Source organism: Coregonus lavaretus (assembly GCF_964263955.1).
Source record: "Coregonus lavaretus genome assembly, contig: HAP1_SCAFFOLD_3263, whole genome shotgun sequence".
Classification (NCBI taxonomy): Eukaryota; Metazoa; Chordata; class Actinopteri; order Salmoniformes; family Salmonidae; genus Coregonus; species Coregonus lavaretus.
Genome location: NW_028156974.1, coordinates 1 through 27,825, shown reverse-complemented (window position 1 = coordinate 27,825; position 27,825 = coordinate 1). Strand labels below are relative to the sequence as shown.

Here is a 27,825-nt window from a genome sequence, read left to right as displayed (position 1 = left end):
CACCAAAAAAGGGTTCTGCTATGGTTACAACCCTTTTGGGGGATATGTAGAACTCTTTTTATGGTTCTTTATAGAACCTTTATGGAGAATCAATCTCAAAGGTTCTTTGTAGATCATTTTGAAGAACCATACAGGGTTTTTTATTCTGGTCAGCCATATTATATTGTTAATATTCCATAGGTGTTATTATCGTGTTTATTGTCAAGTTGAATCAGGTGTGCTAGGAGAGAATTGAGAACCACTGATTTAGTCAACTGTTCTCAATTGACGCAAGACCATATGCGAGTCTTTCAGAAGACACCGTCACTGGCCATAGTCATATCTAACATGTAATTGCATAACACAACAGATTAGATCAACTGGAATGACACTCTCACTCAAAGATGCATAAAAACAACTGTGAGCAAACTTTCCGCTGCCGCCACAACATTTTAATTATCACTAAAAGAGTAAAGAACCCTATTCTGAACTGCAAAGAACCATTGAAGGGCTCAAAGGGTTCTTTGAGTCATTACGGTTCCACATAGAACCATCACCCTTCCCAATGAACCCTTGAGGAACACTCTTTTCTTAGTGCGTACTCAGCTTTGTACACTGCTTTGCCAACAATAATGAACCATTCTCTCTCCCTCTCCCTCTCTCTGTCTGCCTCTCTCTCTTCAGGGTAACCAAGTGGCACCAGCCCCCCCTGAAGCGATGGCCCAGCCCTACCCACCAGCCCAGTACCCCCCTCCCCCCCAGAACGGCATCCCAGCAGAGTACACCGCCCCCCACCCTCCTCACCCCCACCCGCCGGCAGACTACACGGGGCAGAGCGCAGTGGCTGAGCACGCCCTAACGCTGTACGCAGCCACACAGACACACAGCGAACAGCCCGGCAACGAGAACAACACACCCACCCTCAGCGCCACAACAGTATCGGTGAGTGAAGAGTGTCACACACACACATAAACGTGCATGCAACTACAGACACATGCATCCGTGCACACACACACACTCTATCTCCACCCTAAAAAGGCAATATCTTTGGATTTAGTAGGTCTGTGAAAGCTGAAAGAGGGAAGAGAAATAAGGGGATAAAGCTTCATCCTTGATAAGGCTCACTCTTCCTCTGCCATCTTTTTAAATTGCCGTTAAATTTAATTTAGTTCTCGTTTTCCCCCACCGCTGTCTGGACAGATCTGCCAGGCACTGGCTTAATGGAGGGAGAGAGAGAGAGATGGGGAGAGAGAGTGATGGGGAGAGAGAGAGACAGAGAGAGAGAGAGAGAGAGAGAGAGAGAGAGAGAGAGAGAGAGAGAGAGAGAGAAGAGAGAGAGAGAGAGAGAGAGAGAGAGAGAGAGAGAGAGAGAGAGAGAGAGAGAGAGAGAGAGAGGGAGAGAGAGAGAACGAGCGAGAGACAGTGGGAGACAGAAAGAGACAGAGAGAGAGAGAGAGAGAGAGAGAGAGAGAGAGAGAGAGAGAGAGAGAGAGAGAGCGAGAGAGAGAGAGAGAGAGAGAGAGAGAGAGAGAGAGAGAGAGAGAGTCAGGACAGGGCTGACCATGGCCAGTCAGTCTTCTGAAGCCTCTCTCTTTCTCTATTTCAGACCAGAGTTCAGACAGCCTTACATTAAATATTCACTCTGCCCCAAAAGCCTCAACTTCAAATCAGAGTAGAGAGATGGAGAGAGAAAAAGAAGAGTTGAGAGAGAGAAGAATAAGAGAGTTCTGTTAGTAACAAGCTTTAGGGTTTATGTACTTGGCCTATATGTACTGAGCTACACACACACACACATACACACACACACGCACACACACACACACACACACACACAAACACACACACACACACTAATAACTCAGTAGAATAATCTCTAGGTATATTTATATTCCGGACTCTGACGTTGCTTGTTTCTTAATTTCTTGCTTTTTTTTCTTGGGATTATTTGTGTATCAGTATTGTACCATTTACTGCTGGTGCTAGAAACACAAGCATTTCGCTGCACCTGCTTTAACATCTGCTAATCTGTGTTCGCGACTAATAAACTTTGATTTGATTTACAGCACAGCCTTATGACAGGCTATAACTCGCCAATGAGGTCTTCTGTCGCTTTCGCTCTTGCTCTCGCTCTCACACACGCACACTCACACGCACATTCACACACACACACTGCTCGTGGGCATCCACGGTTTTCATTAGCGTCACCCGTCCACACATAATATGTTCTGTTCCTTTTCTCCATAACTGGTTTAGGAGCCTTCCAACTGTTTTAGTCCACAGACCAGTGCTTGACTTGGACTAAAATAGGTTCTGGTACTTATTTTGGGTTCCGGTACTGTTTATATTTAGGTGCAGGAGCTCCACAATACTTTTGAGCTAGGATTCTATAAGAGGAACAGGAGCTCAAGCAGTAGAACATTTGAGGTGCCGGTACTCGGCTCCAGTGAGCTCGTGCCCAAGTCAAGCTCTGCCACAGGCAATATAGAAGCTGGAGAGTAGGAGGCTATTGTAAGCGTTTGTCAGACTGTTTTAAATTGACAGTCACTTTAGAGAGTTTGGACATTGTAAGTGCAGCAGAATAGAGGAGCAGTGTTCTGAGTAGAGTGGTCACTTTACAGATATTTGGCCATTGTGTTTTACAGTTGGAGAGAGAGCGTGGGAGAGAACTTTGAGTCAGGGAACAGAGAGAGATTGGAGTTGTAGTGAGAGGCTGCAAACGAGGCAGAAAGAAGGGATATCGTGCACCATCTAAGAGATATGGGGTAGATATGTTTGTAGGTGTTTTCGCCTCTGTGAGTCTCCTCCCTGTGGACGGACAGACAGGTAGACAGACCAGGCAGGCAGACATACTGACAGACTGCACACGGACGCACACACGCACACACAGGCACACTCACACACCGTTCCGGTGGTGGCAGACAGCCTGGGCTGGTTGTGTATGATAATGTTCATGTCATTACAGACTCGTGCCGCATCAGTGCTCTCCAGCTCTCACAGTGGAGATTGGGGAAGAACCAAGGCACAGTTCAGCACAAGGGCCTGTGGTGAGCTGAGGTGGAGAGCTATAGGCACTGTTTTGTGTGGACCCTTTCAACAGGCATCCATCATTCCTGTCTGTCTCTCTGTCTAACCCAATCAGATAGTGTTAGCAACGGTTCCATTACATAGCTTCTACCTATCCAGTCATTTAGGGGTAGAAAGGATGCATTCAAACAGAGGTATTGTTTCCCTCTGCTGATGGAGAGGAGAAAGAGAGAGAGAGAGAAAGAGGGAGAGAAGTAGAGAGAGAGAGAGACATGGAGAGAGAGGGAGACAGAGAAAGAGACAGGGAGAGAGAGGGAGACAGAGAAAGAGACAGGGAGAGAGAGGGAGACAGAGAAAGAGACAGGGAGAGAGAGGGAGACAGAGAAAGAGACAGGGAGAGATAGGGAGACAGAGAAAGAGACAGGGAGAGAGAGGGAGAGAGAGAAAGAGACAGGGAGAGAGAGGGAGACAGAGAAAGAGACAGGGAGAGAGAGGGAGACAGAGAAAGAGACAGGGAGAGAGAGGGAGACAGAGAAAGAGACAGGGAGAGATAGGGAGACAGAGAAAGAGACAGGGAGAGAGAGGGAGAGAGAGAAAGAGACAGGGAGAGAGAGGGAGACAGAGAAAGAGACAGGGAGAGAGAGGGAGACAGAGAAAGAGACAGGGAGAGAGAGATACTTTACTTCCCAACTCCACTTCTCCTCACAGGAGAGAAGCGAGGGAGGGAAGAGAGAGGGGGGGGAGGGGAGGGAGAGAAACAGTGTGCTATAAAACAGATGTGGCGTGTTCTAGCTGCAGTGTAATTAACATGCAATTTACACTAATTAAAAGGCAAATTGTGCGAAGTGAGGCCTCTGAAGATCGCTCCTTAGTGTGTGGGGGGGAGAGGGAGGAGAGGGAGGGGGATATGAGTGTAGGTGATGAGGAAAGAAGGGAGGAGAGGGGGGAGCAGGGTGAGGGATATGAGTGTTAAGGTGGCTACAAGCTTCACTCCGTCGATCGACGTGCATGCATGCGCAAGGGGGGCAGTGTGCACTTTTGTCCACATGGTCGTTGCGTTCCACCCAGAGAGGAAGTCCGCCTTGTGTAGTGTATATTCACTCGGGTGCTTGGGGAGCCAGATTAGCTTACCAAGCAAGAGCGGCCGAGGCACTCTTTGACTCTAGCTAGCGACAACATTTGTACTTCTGGATCTGGTGTTATATGCCTTTTTGTTTACAAAAAGCTAGTCTGGTATTCTATGCTTTTCGACTGTACTTTTCAGCCACAGAAGCAGAAGCAAACATGTCTCTCTATGAATTGCAATTGCTAGAGCTTCAACAGCAAGCGCTTGAACTGCCCTTACTACTCAGGAAGAGAAAGGGAATAAAAGGACTGAGAAAATGGCAAGTTCGTCCACTGAACACTACGATGAAGAATACATGTCTCTTGTCCAACCTGTGCGAAGCATTGACGAGGAAATACATTTTCAATTATTTCGGATGTCAGTTGCCAGATTTGACTACTTGCTTCAGCGGCGTTGGAAATGTCAATTTTGTGCAGGAGCTCAGGCAGCGAGTACTAAGGGCTTTTTCTCAATGGTCCTGATGGCACTCTGCGATGCAAAGTACCGCTTCACCATGATCGACGTGGGCGCATATGGTCAGGAGGGAGATGCGGAAATCTTCTCACAAAGCAAGTTCGGCTCCCAACTCATTGCAGGCCAGCTGCCGCTACCAAAGCCAGAGTGCTTGCCGGGGGCCCAAACGCCGAGCCCATATGTCTTCTCGAGAAACAAGGCATTCCCTCTGAGGGTAAACCTGATGCGACCATATCCAGTTAAGATACGCTCAGTACATGTAAATATACATATGATGGGACAATTATACCAATATACACATTGTAAATGTATGCCTCACATAAAAGTGGTCTAACATCCCAGTAAGAGGATGGGGGCCTATGTCCAAAGCATAGGCTACACAGCTGTTGCAGGACACAATTGATTACCTTCATGTTCCTTTCCCCATAATGTCAAAGTGGAATTACGTTTTTCTAAATTTTTACAAATTAATGAAAAATGAAAAGCTGAAATGTCTTGAGTCAATAAGTATTCAACCCCTTTGTTATGGCAAGCCTAAATAAGTTCAGGAGTATAAATGTGCTTAACAAGTCACATAATAAGTTACATGGACTCTGTGTGCAATAATAGTGTTTGACATGGTTTTTAAATGACTACCTCATCTCTGTACCCCACACATACAGTGCCTTGCAAAAGTATTCATCCCCCAGAGTCTGCAGCACCACTAAGCAAGGGGCACCACCAAGCAAGCGGCACCATGAAGACCAAGGAGCTCTCCAAACAGGTCAGGAACAAAGTTGTGGAGAAGTACAGATCAGGGTTGGGTTATAAAAAATATCTGAAACTTTGAACATTCCACGGAGCACCATTAAATCCATTATTAAAAAATGGAAAGAATATGGCACCACAACAAACCTGCCAAGAGAGGGCCGCCCACCAGAACTCATGGACCAGGCAAGGAGGGCATTAATCAGAGAGGCAACAAAGAGACCAAAGATAACCCTGAAGGAGCTGCAAAGCTCCACAGCGGAGATTGGAGTATCTGTCCATAGGACCACTTTAAGCCGTACACTCCACAGAGCTGGGCTTATTGAAGAGTGGCCAGAAAAAAGCCATTGCTTAAAGAAAAAAATACGCAAACACATTTGGTGTTCACCAAAGGCATGTGGGAGATTCCCCAAACATATGGAAGAAGGTACTCTGGTCAGATGAGACTAAAATTGAGCTTTTTGGCCATCAAGGAAAACGCTATGTCTGGCGCAAACCCAACACCTATCATCACCCCGAGAACACAATGTTTTTCATCGGCAGGGACTGGGAAACTGGTCAGAATTGAAGGAATGATGGATGGCGCTAAATACAGGGAAGTTCTTGAGGGAAACCTGTTTCAGTCTTTCAGAGATTTGAGACTGGGACGGAGGTTCACCTTCCAGCAGGACAATGACCCTAAGCATACTGCTAAAGCAACACTCGAGTGGTTTAAGGGGAAACATTTAAATGTCTTGGAATGGCCTAGTCATAGCCCAGACCTCAATCCAATTGAGAATATGTGGTATGACTTAAAGATTGCTGTACACCAGCAGAACCCATCCAACTTGAAGGAGCTGGAGCAGTTTTGCCTTGAAGAATGGGAAAAAATCCCAGTGGCTAGATGTGCCAAACTTATAGAGACATACCCCAAGAGACTTGCAGCTGTAATTGCTGCAAAAGGTGGCTCTACAAAGTATTGACTTTGGGGGGGGGGGGGGGGGGGGGGGGGGGGGGTGAATAGTTATGCACGCCCAAGTTTTCTGTTTTTTTGTCTTATTTCTTGTTTGTTTCACAATAAAAAATATTTTGCATCTTCAAAGTAGTAGGCATGTTGTGTAAATCAAATGATACAAACCCCCCAAAAATATATTTTCATTCCAGGTTGTAAGGCAACAAAATAGGAAAAATGCCAAGGTGGGTGAATACTTTCGCATGCCACTGTAATTGCTTTGTAAATTCCATACCACCCTAACGTCAATAATAATCATTTTCAAAAAGCAATTAAAGAAACATGTAAACCAGCATCTATACAAATGTGTTTAAAACACCAGTTTTTGGGGTGAGATGGAGGACTCTGTCTAATTTCAGAGCGGACGGAGCAGACACACAGCACTGATTGATCGTCCTGTGAAAGTACATCATCATGTCCCTGATAAACGGGATACATTGATCAGGAGGAATAGCATGACGTCGTAGACAGCCTTTGCTGGACATTGCTGCTGTTTCTCTAACTCCTGCTGCCGTTCTTTAACTCATCGACCCGCTGCTTAATGTCAGTGTCCAAAGGATCCTCGGCTGTCTTCCTCTTCCGGCCACTGGAGCTTAGTCGGGGAGATGGGGCGAGGTTGATGGATTTGCAGGGCAGAGGGCAAGGGTGCACCTAGACGGTGCGTTGGGTGTTGGTGAGAAGGGCCTGGACTCTGGGGAGAGGGGCCGGGGAGGTGATGAACCAGGCCGGGGAGATGGTGAACCAAGGGGCAATGAACCACCTGTAGATGGGCCCTCGGGGCTCAGCTCTGTCTCTGGGCTGTCCAAAACACCATCCCCTCCAACACCTTACAAGCAAATGGTGAATACATTAGAATACATTGCAAGCAATCTTAAAACATCTCCATGAGCTCCTTTGAGTTAAAATACTGACTCAAAATAACTGATTTCATAAGCATTTAAATCTAATTAGCACACACACACACCACAGTGTGTGTTTTTCAGACGTTTGAAATAGATAATCATTATGATGACATCACAGGCACTGAACATTTCCCGACGCACAATTTCTCCCATCCAGAAGGAGCTGATTTCACATGTTCTAACTACTGTAGGTCTGCTAAACATAAGCTCAAATCAAATCAAATCAAATTGTATTTACCAAATGCGCCGAATAGTGAAATGCTTACTTACAAGCCCTTAACAAACAATGCATTTTTTAAATAATTTTTTGTTTGTAAGTGTTAAGTAAAAAATTTAAAGCAAATAACTAAAGAGCAGCAGTAAAATCAAATAACAGTAGGGAGGCTATATACAGTGGGTACAGGTGCAGAGTCAATGTGCGGGGGCAGCGGCTAGTCGAGGTAATTGAGGTAATATGTACATGTGGGTAGAGTTAAAGTGACTATGCATAAATGCAAATAGTCCAGGTAGCAATGATTAGCTGTTCAGGAGTCTTATGGCTTGGGGGTAGAACTGTTGAGAAGCCTTTTGGACCTAGACTTGGTGCTCCGGTACCACTTGCCATGCGGTAGCAGAGAGAACAGTCTATGACTAGGGTGGCTGGAGTCTTTGGCAATTTTGAGGCCTTCCTCTGACACCGCCTGGTATAGATGTCCTGGATGGCAGGAAGCTTGGCCCCAGTGATGTACTGGTCCGTACGCATTACCCTCTGTAGTACCTTGCGGTCGGAGGCCGAGCAGTTGCCATACCAGGCGGTGATGCAACCAGTCAGGATGCTCTTGATGGTGCAGCTGTATAACTTTTTGAGGATCTGAGGACCCATGCCAAATATTTTCAGTCTCGCAAACACACACACTGTACAAAAGGACTTGGCTGCATGACAAGAGTACATACCGTATCTGGTAAAATGTAAAAAAAAAAAATAGGTACTCACAAACCCCAATGCAGTTGTCAGACAATTGGCGGGACTCACTTTCTCCATGTTCCTTTGATATCAGTATCGGTGTTCAAATATCTTGATATCTACCTCCAGCTGTTGTCTTTGCTTGCTTGTCCAAATACAACTGCATCAAAGGGTTGTAGAGGTGCTCATATTGTCTCACCAGCTCGCACAGACGCTCCTCCAACCTGGACAAAGACATACAGTAGACATAATTATGTGCAGCAAATCTCAAAATAAAAGCACAAAAAAAGGAAGTAGTAGCAGCGAAGTAGCAGCACGTCCCACATTGTTTTCATGTTTATACCAGAAGGGATACTGGAAAAGATAGAGTTTTAAAACTCACTGATTATTCCCCTCAGTCTTCGCAAGGAATGATATGTCGGGTCTCAATTTCCAGGTAGAAAAAAACGGTGTGGAATGCCTGCACGTATTACAAGGAGCCGCCCCTTATGTGAGGAAAAATGACATTGCAACTATGCACTATGCTCCGTAGGGTCCATTTCTGTTGGGTATAAATTGGCCTTTAGTGATAAGGGAGTGTGTGTGAGCCTGTGTGTTGTGATGGCTAGGGGAAGACCTAACGGTCTTCCAGTGTCTGCCAGCCTCTAGTGATCGACATACGGCCACTTTGCTGTTAAACATTCACCACCGACACACATACACACACACACATACACACACATACACACACACACAGGGCCGTGGGGTTTTGGTGCTGTGTCAACAAACTCTCACAGTCTCACTACATAATTTGATGTTTTTTTCCATGTTTTCTCCAAACGTCAAATTTCGAAGTTGCTCCTAACGTCAAATTTCTATATTGAATCTGGAGTGATCTCTCTGGCCTGTAACCAGGATTTCCTAACACCACTGTGTGAGGGTATAGCTAAGCCCTCAAAAAAAGGCCTTATGATATATGTAATGTATCGTCATAAATAATTAAATTTTAAAGGCTAATACGGCTGGTGGAACCATTCATAGAGGTTGTAGAAGAACCTTTAGATGATAAAATGGTTCTTGGTAAAACCCTTCATAGAGGGTTCTACGTATAACCATATACAGAGGGTTCTATAAAGAACCCTAGAGGGTTTCTAGGTAGAACCCTCTGCAAAGGGTTCTACCTAGCACCAACAAGGGTTCCCCCTGTGGGCGGTGATGGGCAAAAATTACAAAATACAATTACAAAATAGAGATAGAAAATACCATAAAGATCATTGTATCAAAATTAACTGTGATGTATTCAAATACAAAAATAAATTTCCTAGTAGCCAGCCCGAACAACAACAACAATCTCAGTATCGGTTACAAAAACGTTTTACTTGCTATGACTGGGATATGTTGTTGTTTAATTACCTTAGCTGAGCAAGTCAGTCTGGATAAGAGCATCTGCTAAATGACCAAAATGTAAATGTGTATGTTAAAATGAACATACCAAAATTAACTGCAAAGCACACTGTGTATTGTTTTGGGGCGGAGCTCATTAGAATAATACTCAGTATGATTTGCAATTGTTCATTTTTACATATACATTTATATTTAGTTAGTTTAGCAGACGCTTTTATAACACCATAGTGCTATCAGACTTCTGTTGCCAATACAGGGTGAAAGTGGGGTGGGGGCCACAAAATGTGAACCACTATAAAAAAAAAAATGTATAGAAAAGTATTCTGTATTTAGAAAATACAAATTACAGTATTTAGAAAATACAAAATACATTGGAGTATAGTTCAGCCCAGTGTAATTCAAATGACAAAATACTCAAAAGTAATTCAAATACTAAAATATTGAAACGTCACATATATATTCAAATCTCTGCCTATGGGGACAAACCAAAGAATCCTATATGGTTCTACTTAGCACGCACGCGCACACAAACCCAAGCGCTGGGATAGACAGAAGCTCAATCAGTACCCCTTCTCTCTCTTTTTTTCTCCTCTTCCTCTCTTCTCCCTCTCTCTCTCCCCTCCCTCTCTTCCTCCCTCCTCTTCTCTCTCTCTCTCTCTCTCTCTCTCTCTCTCTCTCTCTCTCTCTCTCTCTCTATCTCTCTCTCTCTCGCTCTCTCTCTCTCTCTCTCTCTCTCTCTCTCTCCTCCTCTCTTTCTCTCTCCCCCTCCCCTCTCTCTCTCTCTCTCTCTCTCTCTCTCCTCCTGTCTGTGTGAATGGCGCTGCCTTCAGCACTTCTCTCTCATTGATCGTGCTCTAAACCCTGAGATGTTTAGCTGACATCATCTCTTCATCTCTTCATCCCTCCTCCTGAATGTTTCCTAATTAATTATGTGCATGAACTCCTCCAGCGTCCTCTCTCTCTCTCTCTCTCTCTCTCCTCTCTCTCTCTCTCTCTCTCTTCTCTCTCTTCTCTCGCTCTCTCTCTCTCTCTCTCTCTCTACCTCTCTCTCTTCACCTCTCTCTCTCTCTCTCTCTCTCTCTCTCTCTCTCTCTCTCTCTCTCTCTCTCTCTCTCTCTCTACGCTCTCCCTCTCTCCCTCTCTCTACCTCTCTCTCTCTACCTCTCTCTCTCACTCTCTCTCTCTACTTCTCTCTCTCTACTTCTCTCTCTACCTCTCTCTCTACTTCTCTCTCTACTTCTCTCTCTCTACCTCTCTCTCTCTCTCTACTTCTCTCTCTCTACCTCTCTCTCTCTCTACTTCTCTCTCTCTCTCTCTACTCTCTCTCTCTCTCTACTTCTCTCTCTCTCTACCTCTCTCTCTCTACTTCTCTCTCTCTACCTGTCTCGCTCTACCTCTCTCTCTCTCTCTACCTCTCTCTCTCTACCTCTCTCTCTCTACTTCTCTCTCTCTACCTCTCTCTCTCTCTACCTCTCTTTCTTTACCTCTCTCTCTCTCTCTACTTCTCTCTCTCTACCTCTCTCTCTCTCTACTTCTCTCTCTCTACCTCTCTCTACCTTGCTCTCTCTCTACTTCTCTCTCTCTACTTCTCTCTCTCTAACCTCTCTCTCTTTACCTCTCTCTCTCTCTACTTCTCTCTCTCTCTACCTCTCTCTCTACCCCTATCTCTCTACCTCTCTCTCTCTCTCTCTCTCTCCTCTCTCTCTCTCTCTCTCTCTCTCTCTCTCTCTCTCTCTCTCTCTCTCTCTCTCTCTCTCTCTCTACTTCTCTCTCTACCGCTCTCTCTACCTCTCTACCTCTCTCTCTCTACTTCGCTCTCTCTCTACCTCTCTCTCTATCTCTATACCTCTCTCTCTCTCTACCTCTCTCTCTCTCGATCTCATTCTAGTGCTTTGTCTCTTTCTCACCCTCTGTCTCTCTGTCTATCTGTCTCTCTCAGTTTCTCTCTCTCTGTCCTCTCTCTCTCTTCCTTCCTTTCGTTCTCTTTCTCTCTCTGTCTCATTCTGCCTCCTTCCTAGTTGCTCCTTCATATGAGAATAGAGTTGAGCATTTCGAACAAAAACAAAGTAAAAGGAGTTTATTCAACATCTACCTACTGATAATAGAAGGCTTTCCTTCTGATAGTATAAACCCACCTGGTAGTTTCATCTCAGGTAGGCTTAAGTTGAGATAACTGTCCTCCAGAGGAGGCTGGTGAGGGGAGGATGGCTCATAATAATGGCTGTAATGGAGTGAATGAAAACATTTCAAATAAACTATGTTTCAAGCCATTAATATGAGCCAATTTAAAGTGCCACTAGCCACCACTGGTGTCCTCCCCACAATCGAACTCTGTTTCCCAACAGGCGTGTGTCTGTCTTATCTCAGGGCCTGTTTAGAGTGGTCCCCCGGGTGTTAGTAACAGAGATCCCCGTCGTCACGCTTACTCTGATAACTGTGAAGTAAATGGAGGTTGTCACAGCGACACCTCAAAGGGCCGTCACTCCCGGCGACCCATCGCTGCCACTTTCTGCCTGTGATGGACAGAGGGTCTGAGGGATGAGAGGAGGTCTGGATGAATCTCTCTCTTGCTCTCTCTTTATGTCACCCAACCATTTCTCTCCGAAATTCCTTTCTGTCTTTATCCCTCTCTCTCACTTTCTTCATCTTTCTCTCTCTCACTTTCTTCAACTTTCTCTCTCTCACTTTCCATCCCTTTCTCTCTCTCACTTTCCATCCCTTTCTCTCTCTTACTTTCCATCCCTTTCTCTCTCTCATTTTCTTCATCTTTCTCTCTCTCACTTTCCATCCCTTTCTCTCTCTCACTTTCCATCCCTTTCTCTCTCTCACTTTCCATCCCTTTCTCTCTCTCACTTTCTTCATCTCTCTCACTTTCCACCCCTTTCTCTCTCACACTTTCTTCATATTTCTCTCTCTCACTTTCCATCCCTTTCTCTCTCACACTTTCTTCATCTTTCTCTCTCTCACTTTCCATCCCTTTCTCTCTCTCACTTTCTTCATCTTTCGCTCTCTCACTTTCTTAATCTTTCTCTCTATCTTTTTATTTCTCTCTCAATTTATTTGTAATATATACTGTAGTCTAGACCTTTTTAGGTTGTTAAATCTGTGTCCACTCCTCCCAGACAGCTTTCCTAATCTCCTGTGCCACAAACAAATGCCAAGAGAGCAGCGAGAATAACAAATACATGACCCCTCCAACCCGACCCTCACACTAACCTATGACTAAGACATATTCACGCACTCTTAGTCTGTGTCCCAAATGTCACTCTATTACATTTATAGTGTACTACTTTTCACCAGAGCCGTAGGGTTCTGGTCAAAAGTAGTGCACTGTGTAGGGTACAGGGTGCCATTCGGGATGCTGTCTAAGACATATTCACACACTCTTAGAGAACAGAGGCAGTTGAATATTAAATGTTTCTTTATTATTAAAAACCACTGTGTTTTGGTTGGTATTGCATTATCATGTTTAAGTGTTTTAGCTTCAATCAAGGTGCTTCAAGGTGTACAGTATGAGTTATGACCAGTGAGGTTTCGTGTCCCTCTTACACTCTTTTTTTTGTGGTCTGTGTTTCCCTCCAGCAGGCAGATGAGGTTGCGCAGACGGAGGGCTCTCAGCAGCTCCACCTGCAGCAGTGTGATTCGTCAGAGAAGCAGCAACCCAAACGGTTACACGTCTCCAACATCCCTTTCCGCTTCAGAGACCCAGACCTCAGGCAAATGTTTGGGGTGAGTAGCTAGCTATTACACACAAAATATATTGTAGTGACCTTAACCCAACACCTAGCGACTCGTCTAAAGGTTCGGACCTCTTGACGTAATGGGTAAGGTGATGGCTTGACAGTCGCCGGACCTGGGACTGAGTCCTGATCGGGGCTACCACCCCAAATTCTTTACAATATGTGGCAAGTGATAAATTAGAAATACCTGAAGCTGAATAAGCATCACAAGGCCTAATTTCACTCATGCAATACCAAGGTTTACCAGTACACAGGTTTGACCTACTACAGTGGCTATGTTGGTGTACATACCAGATTGTGTGTTCTCACTGTTCAGAACGCACAGACCTGACAATGGTTAACAGAACACACCAGTCTGGGACCCCAGTGTTGAGCCGACCATGTCTCAATCTCTCTGCATGTGGTTGTGTAATCGTCCCATCTACTCTTAGCTCTACAGGAACATCAAGTGCCACTTTGAGACCGTCCCCATTAAAGACGTATTGGCCCATCACACCTTTTAGAGAGGAGGCCTAAATGATTCACGTCCTAACCTCCACATACCCTCTCCTCCTCAAATTAGAGACAAATATGAATCTTTCATCTCCTGGACCGTTACAGGGCCATCGTTCTTAACTGTTTCTTGGAGAGAGAGGACATGTCACAAGACATGTTTAAATTCCCAAGACTGTTGTAACGGTTCCCAGAGCATAACACGGTTCATTCACAGGACTGTTTTAGAATTACAGAATGATTCTAGAATATTTCTATTTTATTTTCTGCTTCGTGAAAGGCTTTGAAAAAGGATTAATAAATATCTGAGAAGGAAATATCTGACCCTGTATTGTTAGTGGCAACTTCTTCTTACTTACTTAATAATTTTTTGTTCCTGGAGGAACATAGTTCTAAAGATTTCCGACACTTCCAGTCTTGAGCTGCATTTCTTGCCTCTGGCCTTACAACCCAAACATCAACTTGTATCTACTCCTATGTAGTTGGAGTAGCAACTAGTGCAAGTCTGTCATGTTGTTTCTGAAGCGACTGCTTCTTATTCCAACAAAGTGACCAAGAGGTCCCCACAGGCATGCAGTATGACCGTAGAGCACAAAGTCAGCTAGCTTCTTCTCCCTGCCACATACTTTGTGCATGTATGATGAGCACAAGAAACAGAAAGCAAAGAAAAAGAAAGACAGAGAACACCAGGGGCTAGAACAATAAAGAATGACAGAGCGAGAGAGGACAGAAACAAACAAACAACAGGCCATGCAGGAGGGAGAGAGTGAGAGAGAGTGAAAGAGAGAGGAGAGACCCACTGACAGACCGTTCCCTAATGGCCCAGAAATAGAAACATTGTATCATGGAAATCCCCCCAAAGTGTTTGTTGCTCTATAGCTTGTTAAAACCAAACCAGTCTTTACAGTACAGTGTTTACTGGTGGCAGCCCATATATACACACTACACTCGACACTAACTTTTTAAATAATAGGAGGCTGGAGATTTCTCCCCTGGTCCCCTGGCTTCTCAAATGGAGTGGAACATCTGTTGCGTGCGTGCTTGTGTATGTGTGAAGGCCTGGGACTCCTAACTCTCCAGTAACACTCCCCAGTCACTTAGTGAAGTCTCCAAGGCACTGAGCTCTGCACCACAATTAACCAGAGACACTGAGAGAGGAGAGAAGGATTAGAAGAGACAGAAAATCTGGTAGCACTCACTACAATCAGCGATGCTCAGAGCGCGTCTAACCCTGTTAACAGTGGGTCGCACTGACATAGGCCCTGAAGACTTGGTGTCAGGAGGACTGGGCTAGAAAAGTTGGTCCATCAAAACAAAGTCACATGTTTAGCCCTTTTTCTTGCACTTTAGAAACTGAGAAACTCAAACTGTCCACTTTAGGTTTCCCAGGCAAGTTTAGTCTTGAAAAGTTAACTAACCACTTTGGTTCTTTGTTTCAATACTACAGTTGCAGACAAGGCAGTTAAGCCGTTTGGTTGGTTAGTTGTGGTTGTTCGATTGTCTCTAGGCTGGTGGGATAGGATACGAAGGGAATGTAGAAGCTTGTCAGAGTTTACGCACGCACACACACACACACACACACACACACACACACACACACACACCTCTTTGTCGATGGTCCAGTTTCAAGGATTAATCATTGTGGGCAGGACTGAAGTGCTGCAGACCAGATTCCATCAGGGTTCTGCCATCCCCACAATGGGCTCTAGTACCGCCCTCTCCCATTGCCTGTAAATGCTGCAATGAGAGACTGGCTCAATCTGCCATTACGACTCCGCTTGAGCACCGCCACAATGCAAACAAAGGCAATAGCCAGGCATTATAGCAAATGGAATTTCCTTCCATTATAGCAAAAGGGGGATATTGGGATATTATAGAAAAAGTGAAGGCAATGATAAGGCATTGTTATAAAGCCACACAAGGACGTTAAAACCAAGGGAATAATGCAACAATCAAGTGTTTTCTCAGTGGCTTCTTTTTAATGGTCCTTATTGTGACAATTTAGGTCCTTATCAGAAACTGGACAGAAATAATAATAATATAGATTAATAACTCAGCTGTGTGGTCAGGTGCTTCTACAACAGTATTTCTGTTACTTTTGAGTAATTTGTCATTTGTATTTCACCGGCCTGAACTACATCCAATGTATTTGGTAACAAGATACTTTCGAGACCTATAATTTGTATTTTCAAAAATAAATAAAATATAAATTCTATAAAAATTAAAAATAAATATATAGCGGTTCACAATTTTGTGGCCCCCTCTCACCCTGCATTGGTATCAGAAGTCTGCTAGCACTATGGTGTGCTAACTTACCAAAATGTCAATGTAAATGTAAAAATGAACACTTGCAAAGCATGCTGAGTATTAGGGCTCTATTCAATCCGCATCGCGGTTCAGCTTTACAGGCAATTTTCTCGCTTTAGCGGAGACTGCATTCAAGGTAAACTCTGCATATGTTGCCTAAATAGGAAATTACTTAAACATTTATTTAGCGGAATCTGATTCAGATTGAATAGAGTCATTCATATAATGAGCTCCACCCCCAAAACAAGGCCAATAATAACACCCAGTGTGCTTTGCAATTGTTCATTTTTACATTTACGTTTACACTTTGATCATTTAGCAGACACTCTTATCCAGAGCAACTTAAAGTCAGTGCATTCAACTAAGCTAGATAAACAACCATATATCACAGTAATAGCAAGTAAAAACAATTAAAATGTTACCGTTACTGAGAATGTTGTTTTAGTGAAGGCGTGTAAAATACCTCAACGTACCAGGATTTTATCAAACTACAACGCTTTGCAAAGTTTTTTTTATGCATTAGTCTTTAGAGTATCTTGTATTTGTAACAAGATACATAACAAGAAACATTTTGCCCATCTCTGACAAGGACACAAAAAGAGGGAATATATAGAAATAATAAAATAGCAGGGGATCAATACACAAACTTATTTGAGTTTAATTCATAATTAGAAAAACACATTTAGGAGGAAAGTACAGCGATGAGTATGAGGGCTTAATGGTAGAGTGATAATTGGGATTCAAAGCCCCACTTCACTGATTCAATTCTCTCATTCTCTCAATGGCGTGTCAGAGATCTCTTATCTCAACGTCTGCATCCCAAATGGCACCCTATTAGGATGCCATTTGGGATGAAACCAAAGCTTAATACCTTGGATATATCAGCAAGGGGTTGAGACTTGCCTACATGCATTGAGGCCTCCTTTAGTATTAAAGTGTTTGATAGCTCTCTCAGAAGATCAGAAACTCTGAAGCTATCCAACTGGGAAACTCTGGAAGTTCGGGTGCTGCTTTCATATCTCGGAATGATCTGAAATATGAGATTCCATATTCCAAAACACCAGGCACCTGGCCTTCAGATATGTAGTCTTAGCGGGGGTTTTACCCCCAATTCTCCCCATTGTCAGTTCTTCCGATTTCCAAGGAGCACATGAACACTGCATGACACAGGGAGCCAGGATGGCTTCCCACTAGACCCTAGCAATGCCCCAGTCGCTTCAGGAGCCTGTTCATTTTGCACCACACTGAGAGAAACAGGCTAATGTACTGTCCCCAGTGGCATCGCTATGTTTAATTAATAACTAGACACTTAGAGAGCCAGCCGCAAGAGGGTTCTTCCTGTCCCACTCCCAGAGGTAGGGTCCTAAATTAGTCATTACTGTACCGTGTGCATGCTCCCCCCGACACACAAACCTTTGGCCCACCTCAGCAGTGTGTGTGTGTGTGTGTGTGTGTGTGTGTGTGTGTGTGTGTGTGTGTGTGTGTGTGTGTGTGTGTGTGTGTGTGTGTGTGTGTGTGTGTGTGTGTGTGTGTGTGTGTGTGTGTGTGTGTGTGTGTGTGTGTGTGTGTGTGTGTGTGTGTGCGTTTCTCTCTCTCTCTCTCTGTGTACGAGGCGTACATCAACGGTCCTCTAATGGACTTTTAATGATACCTTCCTTCCTCTGCCTAATCACCTCTTTTAGAAGCCCCAGACTTCCAGGGAGAACCCCCATCTTTGCATCATGCTGCAGAAGCATTCCAAACAGAACAGGGAATCATGTCAGTCGGAAGCTTCTTACGTTCTGATTAGCCATTTTATTCCATAAGGCTCCATTCCATCCTGGTCCCTTGGATGTTCCACCATTTGGCCTTTGAGATTGTGTGTAATTATAATTCCTCCATGTAATTTACAATAACAAATCAGTGTAGAGATGAACATGTGTGCAGTAATGGTATCAGAGGGGGATAGATAGGACAGCTAAACCCATAGCTTCTATTGCAGTCTCCCCATGCTGCCAATTCATTAGTGGCCTGATGAAAGTACATTTACTACAGTGTTTATTTAGGAGGAAGAATACTTTATTATTGCCTGTTAAGGAGTAGTTCCCTCTCTTTTTCTCTCTCTCTTGCTCTCTCTCTCACACACACACAAACACACACACAGAAAAATCACTTTGTTTACACTGCATTTAATCTGCACCCCAGGCCCATTAGCACAGGTATAAACTGTTACCATCGTTAGCATCATTAGCTTCTACAGAGTGTTGGGCTAAACAAGTCATTCACTATGAGAGGAGGATGCTACGAAGCTAACCAGTCATAGTATATGAGGAGCACCATCACGCTGCAGTGTGTGTTTGATTTACTGCTCCTCGCAAGGAAAACAGCTTTAATCTGAACTAATGGAGGAGACTGAGTCGAGCAACATCTGTGAGAGAACGGATGAATGTGAATTGAGGAGGAAGAGAGGAGGTGAAGGAAGTGGAGGAGGAAAGTGCTGCTGTGCGTGCCTGAATAAAGTGATGGAGAACCAGTGATGGAGAAAGGAGGATGATTTTTCTAACATTTCTAGTGTTGACTCAGGTGTTAAATTAACTCTGTAAGTGTTACATTAACACTCATTGGTGTAGAATAACCCGAGTGTTAGTGTTAATAACCAGAGTTATTGTTTTACACTGTGGAGAGTAAAGCAGTCCCATCAAAACCACACCCGTCATTATCATATTTCCCAGCATGCTCTACTGCAGGTAAATGTTTAAGGATTGTTTATATTATATGTGTTTTGATTAATATTTTGCTACACAAAGATAAATAACATGCATTTTTATGAACACATTTTTCTGAACTAATCCAGTTAGTAAGATTTATTCCACCCGCTGCTGAAGTGGTTGTTCCAGTTTAAATGGTTTAGGTAGTCTCCTTTTTCAATGTTAATGACCCTAACAGTCATTCTACATTTACATTTACATTTTAGTCATTTAGCAGACGCTCTTATCCAGAGCGACTTACAGGAGCAATTAGGGTTAAGTGCCTTGCTCAAGGGCACAACGACAGATTTTTCACCTAGTCGGCTCGGGGATTAGAACCAGCGACCTTTCGGTTACTGGCACAACGCTCTTAACCACTAAGCTACCTGCCGCCCCAAATGCAGGTTGTGGGCGAATGAAAATTCCAGCTGTTGGATATCCTAACTCTGGCTAGATTTCAATAGGAATTGTACATCACTTTACAAGCCAGCATAATATGACCTGTAAACAAGGACTTTCAGGCCACTGTACTAGGCTTAAAAAAAAAAGAAGGCCTTATGAGATATGTATTGTCTTGGGGCGTTTCATTTGAATGATAAGATTCACTTAATAACTGATTTGGAAAGGTGACGGGACTGAAAACTAATGAATTGAACAAACATGTCTCTGTCATTAGCAATTACAGTCATGGGTGGTAACTCTACGATTCACTCGAAAAGGCAAGGCACACTGGGATATTATATTGAAGGCGTGGCTTAGTGGGGGCTTGGCTTTCAGTTAGTTATTTTTGGCCACCCCTGAGTGGAAGTGTTGTACCAGTTTAACTGGTCTATGGTTATGTTTGGACATATTCAGAAGTCTTTGAAAAAGTGCTTACGTAAGAGAATGTGATACTAAACAGGTGCAAATAATATTGTCATATCTGTAAATCTTCAAGGGATCTCATCAATAAATACTGACCTCTTGGCGTAGGTTTTAATGCATAACAGCATTGGTGTAGACTATATACGCTTCCTATTCTTAGAAATACTAAAGGAGGTGTTATTGCGTAACACTATATAACAGCACTAAGCACATTGTGTTAATTTAACACTGAAAAGTGTGGACCTATATACACATTGGCCCAGTGTTACATTTAACACTGTCAGTTTTGAGTCGACCCTGGATAATTTGCTGTGTGGAGTTGGAGAGTGCCTGCCTGAAGAAAGTGATGGAGAAGGCGTAATAGAGAGAGGAGGAGGTGGAGGAGAGTTCTTGCCTGAAGAAAGAGATGGCGACCGGACAAACTTTATATAGGGGAAGACGGGACTGTCTTTGATTTGAGTTAACATGCTAGAGCACACACCTCTCTCTCTCTCCATCTGTCTCTCTTCCACCATCCAGGTGATCAATTCCATTGAGCTTGCGCTTCTGCTGAGTGAGGCGGGACAAGGCTGTGTGTGTGTGTGCGTGCATCCATGCGTGTGTGCCTGTGTCCATGCAACGTGATAAACAGCCTCTTGGCCTCTCTCTCTCCGTCCCTCCTTTTGTCTGACAGGGTAATTACTTAGAATGAAATAATGTGGCCATTGTAGACAACAATTAACCGTTGCTTTCATCCCAGTCATTAGGAAGAGTGGAGGTTTTCTTTCATTCTGCTGTGTCTCTAATGATCCCGCAGCCTGCCCACTTGCCAGTTTGAATGTTTAAGCCCAGTTAAAACGCCTCTCGCACACACAAAGCGGACCACCAATTATGTGTTTTTGTCCTTTTGAGAAAGAAAGGAGAGGGATATGGAAGTGAGGGAGACATACAAATCAGTTGTTCACTGGGCCATGTTTTTCTTCTTTTTTTCACCCCCAATTTTGTGATATCTTGTCTCATCGCTGCAACTCCCCAACAGGCTTGGAAGAGGTAAAGGTCGAGTCATGCGTCCTCCGAAACACGACCCGCCAAACCACGCTTCGTAACACCCGCCCGCTTAACCCGGAAGACAGCCGAAACACTGTTCAACTGACGTCAGCCTGCAGGCACCCAGCCCATCACAAGTAGTCGCTAGAGCACGATGAGTCAAGTAAAGCCCCCACACCAAATCCTCCCCTAACCCGGACAACGCTGTGCTAATTACACACCGCCCTATGGGACTCCCTGTCACGGCTGGTTGTGACACAGCCCGGGATCGAACCCAGGTCTGTAGTGACGCCTCAAGCACTGTGATGCAGTGCCTTAGACCGCTGCGCCACTCGGGAGGCCCGTGTGGTTTTTCTTATTTCCACTCAGTCTTAGTGGAGACTATCTGCAGTTAGATGGCTGGCAGGCCACAAACCGGCATAGGGCTCTTCACTTCTCTCCTCCTGCAGATCGGTGCTACAGCACTACTCCCCTCTCTGTTGTCCGTATGTACAGGGCGTTGCACAGACCTTTGGGGCCCCCGAAGCTCGTGGGCCTTGCGGCGGCAGCGGGTGTTTGTGCTACGCCAGTGGATGGAGTTGGGTCGGAGGGTGATGGAGGTCAGGGGTCAAACATGCAGCCACTTCTCTCTATGTCTTTCTTCCTCTTTCTGCTGCGCGTATCAGCCAATCAGAACTAATATTGATGATGATGTAAATCAAGTGTTAATTAAATGTTATGCAGCTGTCCCAGTACTGTTGATATTTTAACTAGGTAGCTAGCTACACACACTTGACCGGTGACCGCATCTCAAGCAATGCATGTTTGGAGACTGGGTGTGCGTAATCTCAGTATAGGGCAGGCTGGGAAACAGGCGCAATCGGGCGCACAAGCTCCGTACAGGGCAGAGAAACATATGCAACCATTGGACAGGGTGGCGAACTTGACGAAGTCACTACGACTTGCGGGCAATGGGTTCAGAACATCAACGACAAAACGTAATACAAAAAAAGTATATATATATATATATACCACCACCCAAAAGGGCACTTGGTGAGTGGCAGGGCAAAGAGGCATGTGGTGGGCACAGGTTGCCTCCTATCTGTGAAATTGGCTGTGTATGTACCACCATGTACCCACATACACTGACCTCTCCTTTCACCCTCTACTTACCTCTTAGAATCCAAATTAATGTATTTTTGGGCTGATGATTGTTGAGTTTAGTATGTTTGGGATAGTGGACGGTGGTAGCGTGTGTGAATGGGCTTTTCTCAATTGGCTTTGCTCAACTCCTGCATCCTCTCTCATGCCCTCTCTCGACTCCTTTTGAAAAGGTCTAAAGGCAATCGTGGTGAAGCAGCGCTGAGGGGGAATGTGGACGAAAATGTGCTTGTATGAAATGAGACTCTCCTTCTCCACTCACGCGTCATCGGGCAATTGATGTTTACAGGGGGTGGAGGTAGTACGGTGTGAGGTGCGGTGGAACACGCTGAGACGGTGACCTTGCCAGTGCTCTGCTGGCGCTACCTCAGATTAGATGCCATGTTTATTTATTTATTGAAATCAACTACTTGATTCAAGGTCTTGTTATGAAGAGACCAAGGCTGTGGCTGCATTTCCATAAGACTGGGGAGAAGAGGGTGGGGAGTAGGGAGAGGGGAGGTGGAGACTGGGGAGAAGGGAGGTGGGGAGAAGGGAGGTGGAGACTGGGGAGAAGAGGGTGGGGAGAAGGGAGAGGGGAGGTAGAGGCTGGGGAGAAAAGGGTGGGGAGAAGGGAGAGGGGAGGTGAAGACTGGGGACTGGGGAGAAGAGGGTGGGGAGAAGGGAGAGGGGAGGTGAAGACGGGACTGGGGAGAAGAGGGTGGGGAGAAGGGAGAGGGGAGGTGGAGACTGGGGAGAAAAGGGTGGGGAGAAGAGGGGAGGGGAGTTGGAGACTGCTACTGCTGCCATTAGAAGTGTGATCAGATAACGGCCTAGAGGATCCACCCGGCAACCACCCGGTGACCAGGCGAGATGATGACCAGTATGACAGCTAATTACGACCGTCGTATTCATCACCCCGGATAATAAACAAATGTATGGTTTATCATTAGCCTTGATGGGCTATTCCCTTCACTCCACCACTGCTCATTTCCTATTTCCTCTCTCTCTCTTTTTAATTGGGAAAGGGTTCTTGTGGCCTCTAAAAATAGGTTCATATAGCTTTTTATCAGGAGGGAACACAGAGAGAGGCGGTAGAAAGAAAACAAGATGATGACTGTCATTAAGACCACTGGTGCGTGCTGAGAGCTTTGCTATAGTATGCAGATTTACACACCAATGCTCATTAACGCTACGGCTCACATTACACTGCCTTTCTACCCTTAGCCGTGACGCAGAAAAATAAGTGTATTTTTTTATTACGAGAGAGAGGGAAAAAAACATAGCATTTAAAAGTGAAGGGCTTTTTTATTAATCTCATTGTTAGTAGATGAAAGGAGTTTGTTAATTCAGAGGGATGAGTGTTTGACCTTTGCAGTCTAGTTTTAGCAGTGTTCGAGGTGTATGGTGCTGTGTGCTTTTTATTACGTTTGGGTTCACTGTGTAACGGAGTGTGCCAATGCCGCAACCAACCGGTCGAAACTCCTGCCAAATGTGACATGTTCTAATGATTTTCTCTTCTCTCTCTTTCTCTCTCCTGTCTCTTTCTCCCCTCTACTCTTTTCTCCCCCACTCTCTTTCTGCAGCAATTTGGGAAGATTTTAGACGTGGAGATTATTTTTAACGAGCGAGGCTCCAAGGTAAGTGTTCCGTAACTAGTGTCACTTCATCTCTCTCTCTCTCTCTCTCTCTCTCTCTCTCTCTCTCTCTCTCTCTCTCTCTCTCTCTCTCTCTCTCTCTCTCTCTCTCTCTCTCTCTCTTCTCTCTCTCTCTCTCTCTCTCTCTCTCTCTCTCTCTCTCTCCTCTCTCTCTCTCTCTCTCTCTTCAGGTCCCTACCTTCTCAGTGTAATAATTACTTGGCTCTCTCTGGCTCCTCTGCCTTCAGGCGACGTTCCCTAATGCACCCTCCTGCCATACATTGTGGCATACAGTACCACGCTGCCATTTAGCTCAATGCTGACACTTGCCTAGTTTCCATACATACAGCTTGTCCAGTAAGCTTCATACTGACAGTGTTAAACCTGACTTACTGAGCAGTATGACTTTCCCAACTCCCCTCCTTACCACTCTATGGTACAGTACTACTCACTTCTCAAACAAGAGTTGTCAGAGAGTACTTTTTTTTTTTTAAGTCTGTATTTTCTGCACCACCTATGCAGAAGGAGAATTACAAATACCCTTTTCCCCAAAGGAACCGGAAAACAATTCCTGATTACTTATCTAATTATAGAACAAGAATCTAAGATATCCATGGCAACCACAGGTTGTATTATTCCACTACCCACAATCCTCTCCTTCTGCTTGGCATAAAATTAACCCACCTTAGCATGAATAAACAATCTATTTCCGTAAGAAGCTCTCTCAAATTGCATTCTATATGTTTTCACTCATTGAAGAATGCCCACTCCTCTCTCTCTCTCTTCGTGTAAGCTAATTACTTGTGCATTATAAAAAGGAAAAAACACAGTAGACTAAGACAGTGAGAGAGAGAGGACGAACTTGCAGCAGCCACAAAATGTGAAAAGGATTAATTTTGCCATCAAATCCCACTTTAAATGTATTAGTTGTGTGTTATTTGCATCAGGCAGTATACGCTGGGATCCCCTATACAGGATCACGCCGCAGTGGGAAGCGTCTGGTTCACACACATTATCTACCAAGGCAATTAATTACAGGGCCCTACTAGCACAGGATGGCCCCCTTACTGACCTGGGCCTCCTGAGCGAGCTTCAGGATCAGGCCTACATAGCAAATTCTCCAGTGTAAAAAAAATATATATATCTATTTTACACTGAGAGTGCTAAATCAACACAGTGTTAAATTAACTTACTGCTTAGTGTAAAGCCTTATTCAAATATTTCCCAGATTGCCTTGCCTTTCGAGTAAATTGTAGAGTTACCACCCATTACTGTCTTTTTTTGTGACAGAGACATGGTGCATTCATCCATTTTCTGTCCTATGGACTTCACCGAGTTAGATCCTAAGTGAATATGTTATTAATAATAATAATAATAATAATAATAATAATAATGTAACACAATAACATACATATTTCATAAGGCCTTATTTTGAGGGCCTAGTTTTACCCTAATACAGGGGCCTGAAATGCATGCAAATCATGTTGAACCACAATTGTTTGTTTCAATATCTATGTTTGTGCATCTACATTGATTGATTTATTAGTTAATTAATCTCATGCTACTCAAATATAAATTACAAAAAAAAATCCAATATGTTACTTGGACTTAGTGCACCCGTTACTGAAATTGTTGTTACAGTTTTGATGCTTTAGGTAGTCTCATAGCTTAGTCTTCCCAACCTTGGCAGTCATTCTGATTACAGGTTGTGGGTGATTTAAAAAATATAAAAGTTGGATGTCTCAATAGGAATTATATATCACCTTACAAGCCAAGCATAATTTGACTTGCAGACCTGATGTGGCTTGTAAACCATGAGTTTCAGGCAATTGTATTACACTCTAAGAATAAATGGGTTTAGATTTGTTCCTAAATGGGTACAAACACTTGTCGCTGTAGTAGTACCCTGTAAGGTCATCCTTTGTACATTTAGCAATAAGTACTTAATTGAACCCCAGTTCACACCTCAGGCCACATCAGGTCTGCAAGTGGGGTTGCAAAATTCAGACATTTTCCATTAATACTGGTTCCATTTCCAGGAAACATCCAACCAGGAGTTCTGTAAAATCCAGGAAAACTTAATTTTACAACCCATTACACTGGCTTTCAAAGTGATATGTAACTCCTATTGTAATGCAGTCAGAGTTAAGCTATCCAACAGTTGGCATTTGTATTCAGCTGCAATCTGCATTCAGAATGAGTCAGAGTCAGGAATATTGTGCGGAGACTACCTAAGGCATTTAAACTGGAACAAACATTACAGTAACGAGTGTAAAAAATTCTAACTAACTGATTGGATTAGTTTTGAAAAATGTCTGTTATTTATCTTTGTGCAGAATAAGATTAATCACTAACATATATATTGAAACAAACAATTTTTAAAAATCGACCTGCAATAGAGCATGCTGGGTAATATGATAATTGTGGGTGTGGTTTTGGTTCAAAGTGATGTGTATGAGTTTCAGGCCCCTCTATTAGGGTAAAACTAGGTTCTCAAAATAAGACATTATGAAATCCGTATGATATTGTGTAAGTCTGTTTTTTTATGATAACATATTCGCTAGTGATGGGGAAATGAAGCTTCCTGAAGCATTGAGCATTTCCAGCCAATTGTGTTGAAAAGGTGTTCATTACGCAAGGCTTTGGTCAACACGTTGTACAATAGTGGCACCTGCTGGTTAAAATAATTTAGAACAGCCAAATTATTATAGATGACGTCACACACGCCGTAGCGCATGCACAGGGTAGCCTTTTTGTCTTTTACCGAAACCAATACCAAACCACCAATCAGGTGGTTGTTCGACAAAACGTTGATCACCTGCTTCTGATAAAGTGATACAAGCATCTTCACACTGCTTCGAAGTAAACTATTTAGCGATTTCGACGCATGCTTCGGCGCTCAGGTATCAAACATAACATCACTAATATTAGCTTTGGATTTCACTTGGATGAAACAACCATGTGTCAAACATGTCTCTGTCCATAGCCACAGGATGTGGGGTGCTGAAGCACCGCCTGAAAAAATCATAATAATAACAAATATTGATACATTAATTTTATTTCTCCCAAAAGTAGTGCACTGGGACTTTCCTAGTCCTGTATTAGACCAGGGACCGATATAGCCATCTGTAGCGCGGACAAACATTTTTCCAGCCCACAATTGACCAAAAAATATATATAATAATCTCAGACCACCCCTCCCCATGGCTACCCCTCCCCATGGCTACATCTCTGTCAATAAGAAATCATGGTCATGGGTGGTAACTCTACAGTTAACTTGAATGGTAAGGCACTCTGGGAAGTATTTTAATAAAGCTTTACACTAAGCACATGTTAATTTAACACTGTTCCGGTGTCTGTATGGGTCCACAGACTCAACACTTTCAGTGTAAAATTATTTATTTTTTTACACTGGAGAATTTGCTGTGTAGTATTCTCAGGGCTGCCTGAGTGAGCTGGGCCGCCTGTACAAGCTGCAGTGTGAGGCCCAGTGTGTGGGGCTGTGCTATGCTGTGGGGATGGTAATTGTGTAGCACCTGTCTCCTCTCCCACAACGCCACACAAAGTGTGTGTGTGTGTGTGCGTGTGCGTCTCAGCAGGCTTTCGCTCCCTCCACAAATTAAATTACAGTATGTTCAACTGATCCTTAACAAAATGTTTCTAAGGATGACTACTGTCAGAAACCTCTGGAATAAAGATCTCTCTCACACTAACACACACACAAGACTGTTGAAAAGTGAATGTGCATTCACCTGGTAAACAAACGTGTGTACGCACACACATACAGTTGAAGTGTATCAGGTTGTGTTTCTGAATGCTGTGTTAGTTATTTTTCATGCTTCTCCTCTTCAGCACAACTCTGACCGTGTGTTTCTCCAGTTTCACTAACCTGCTCACATTTCTCTTGCTTCTGCTGAATACCTCTCTTCCTCTTCCAGATGCTTACCTTGTACCTGTTATTTCTTCTTCCTTCTCTCGTTCTCTCTTATTTCATCCTGCCTCTCTCTCTCTCTCCCTTCTCCTCTCTCTCTATCTCCTCTCTCTCTCTCCTCTCTCTCTCCTCTCTGTCTCTCTCCCCACTCTCTCCTGTTTCTCTCCGTTCCTGGTGATTTCAGGGTTTTGGGTTTGTAACATTTGAAACGAGTGCAGATGCGGACCGTGCGCGGGAGAAACTAAATGGTACAATCGTAGAGGGACGCAAAATAGAGGTGCCTTCTTTTCCCTCTCCTCAACTCACCCCTTCCTCCCTCCCCCCGTTCTCTCTCTCCCTCTGCCTGATGATGCTTGCCTGCCACCCCCCTCTCCTCTCCTCTCCTCCTCCACCATCCTTCTCTCCCTCTGCCTGCTGCACCTTGATCGCTGCATG

At 44.1% G+C, this 27,825-nt stretch overlaps 1 protein-coding gene across 1 annotated transcript; it reads left to right on the top strand.

Moving 5' to 3' along the window:
- Window positions 1-666: 666 nt before the first annotated feature.
- LOC311125973 (RNA binding protein fox-1 homolog 3-like) lies at window positions 667-27,667 on the top strand (the record flags this gene model as incomplete). Its single annotated transcript, XM_084199997.1, has 4 exons — window positions 667-921; window positions 13,131-13,277; window positions 23,409-23,462; window positions 27,575-27,667. Coding segments are annotated over exons 1-4 (519 nt in total), but the record flags the coding sequence as incomplete, so codon positions are not given.
- Between the last annotated feature and the right edge of the window lie 158 nt (window positions 27,668-27,825).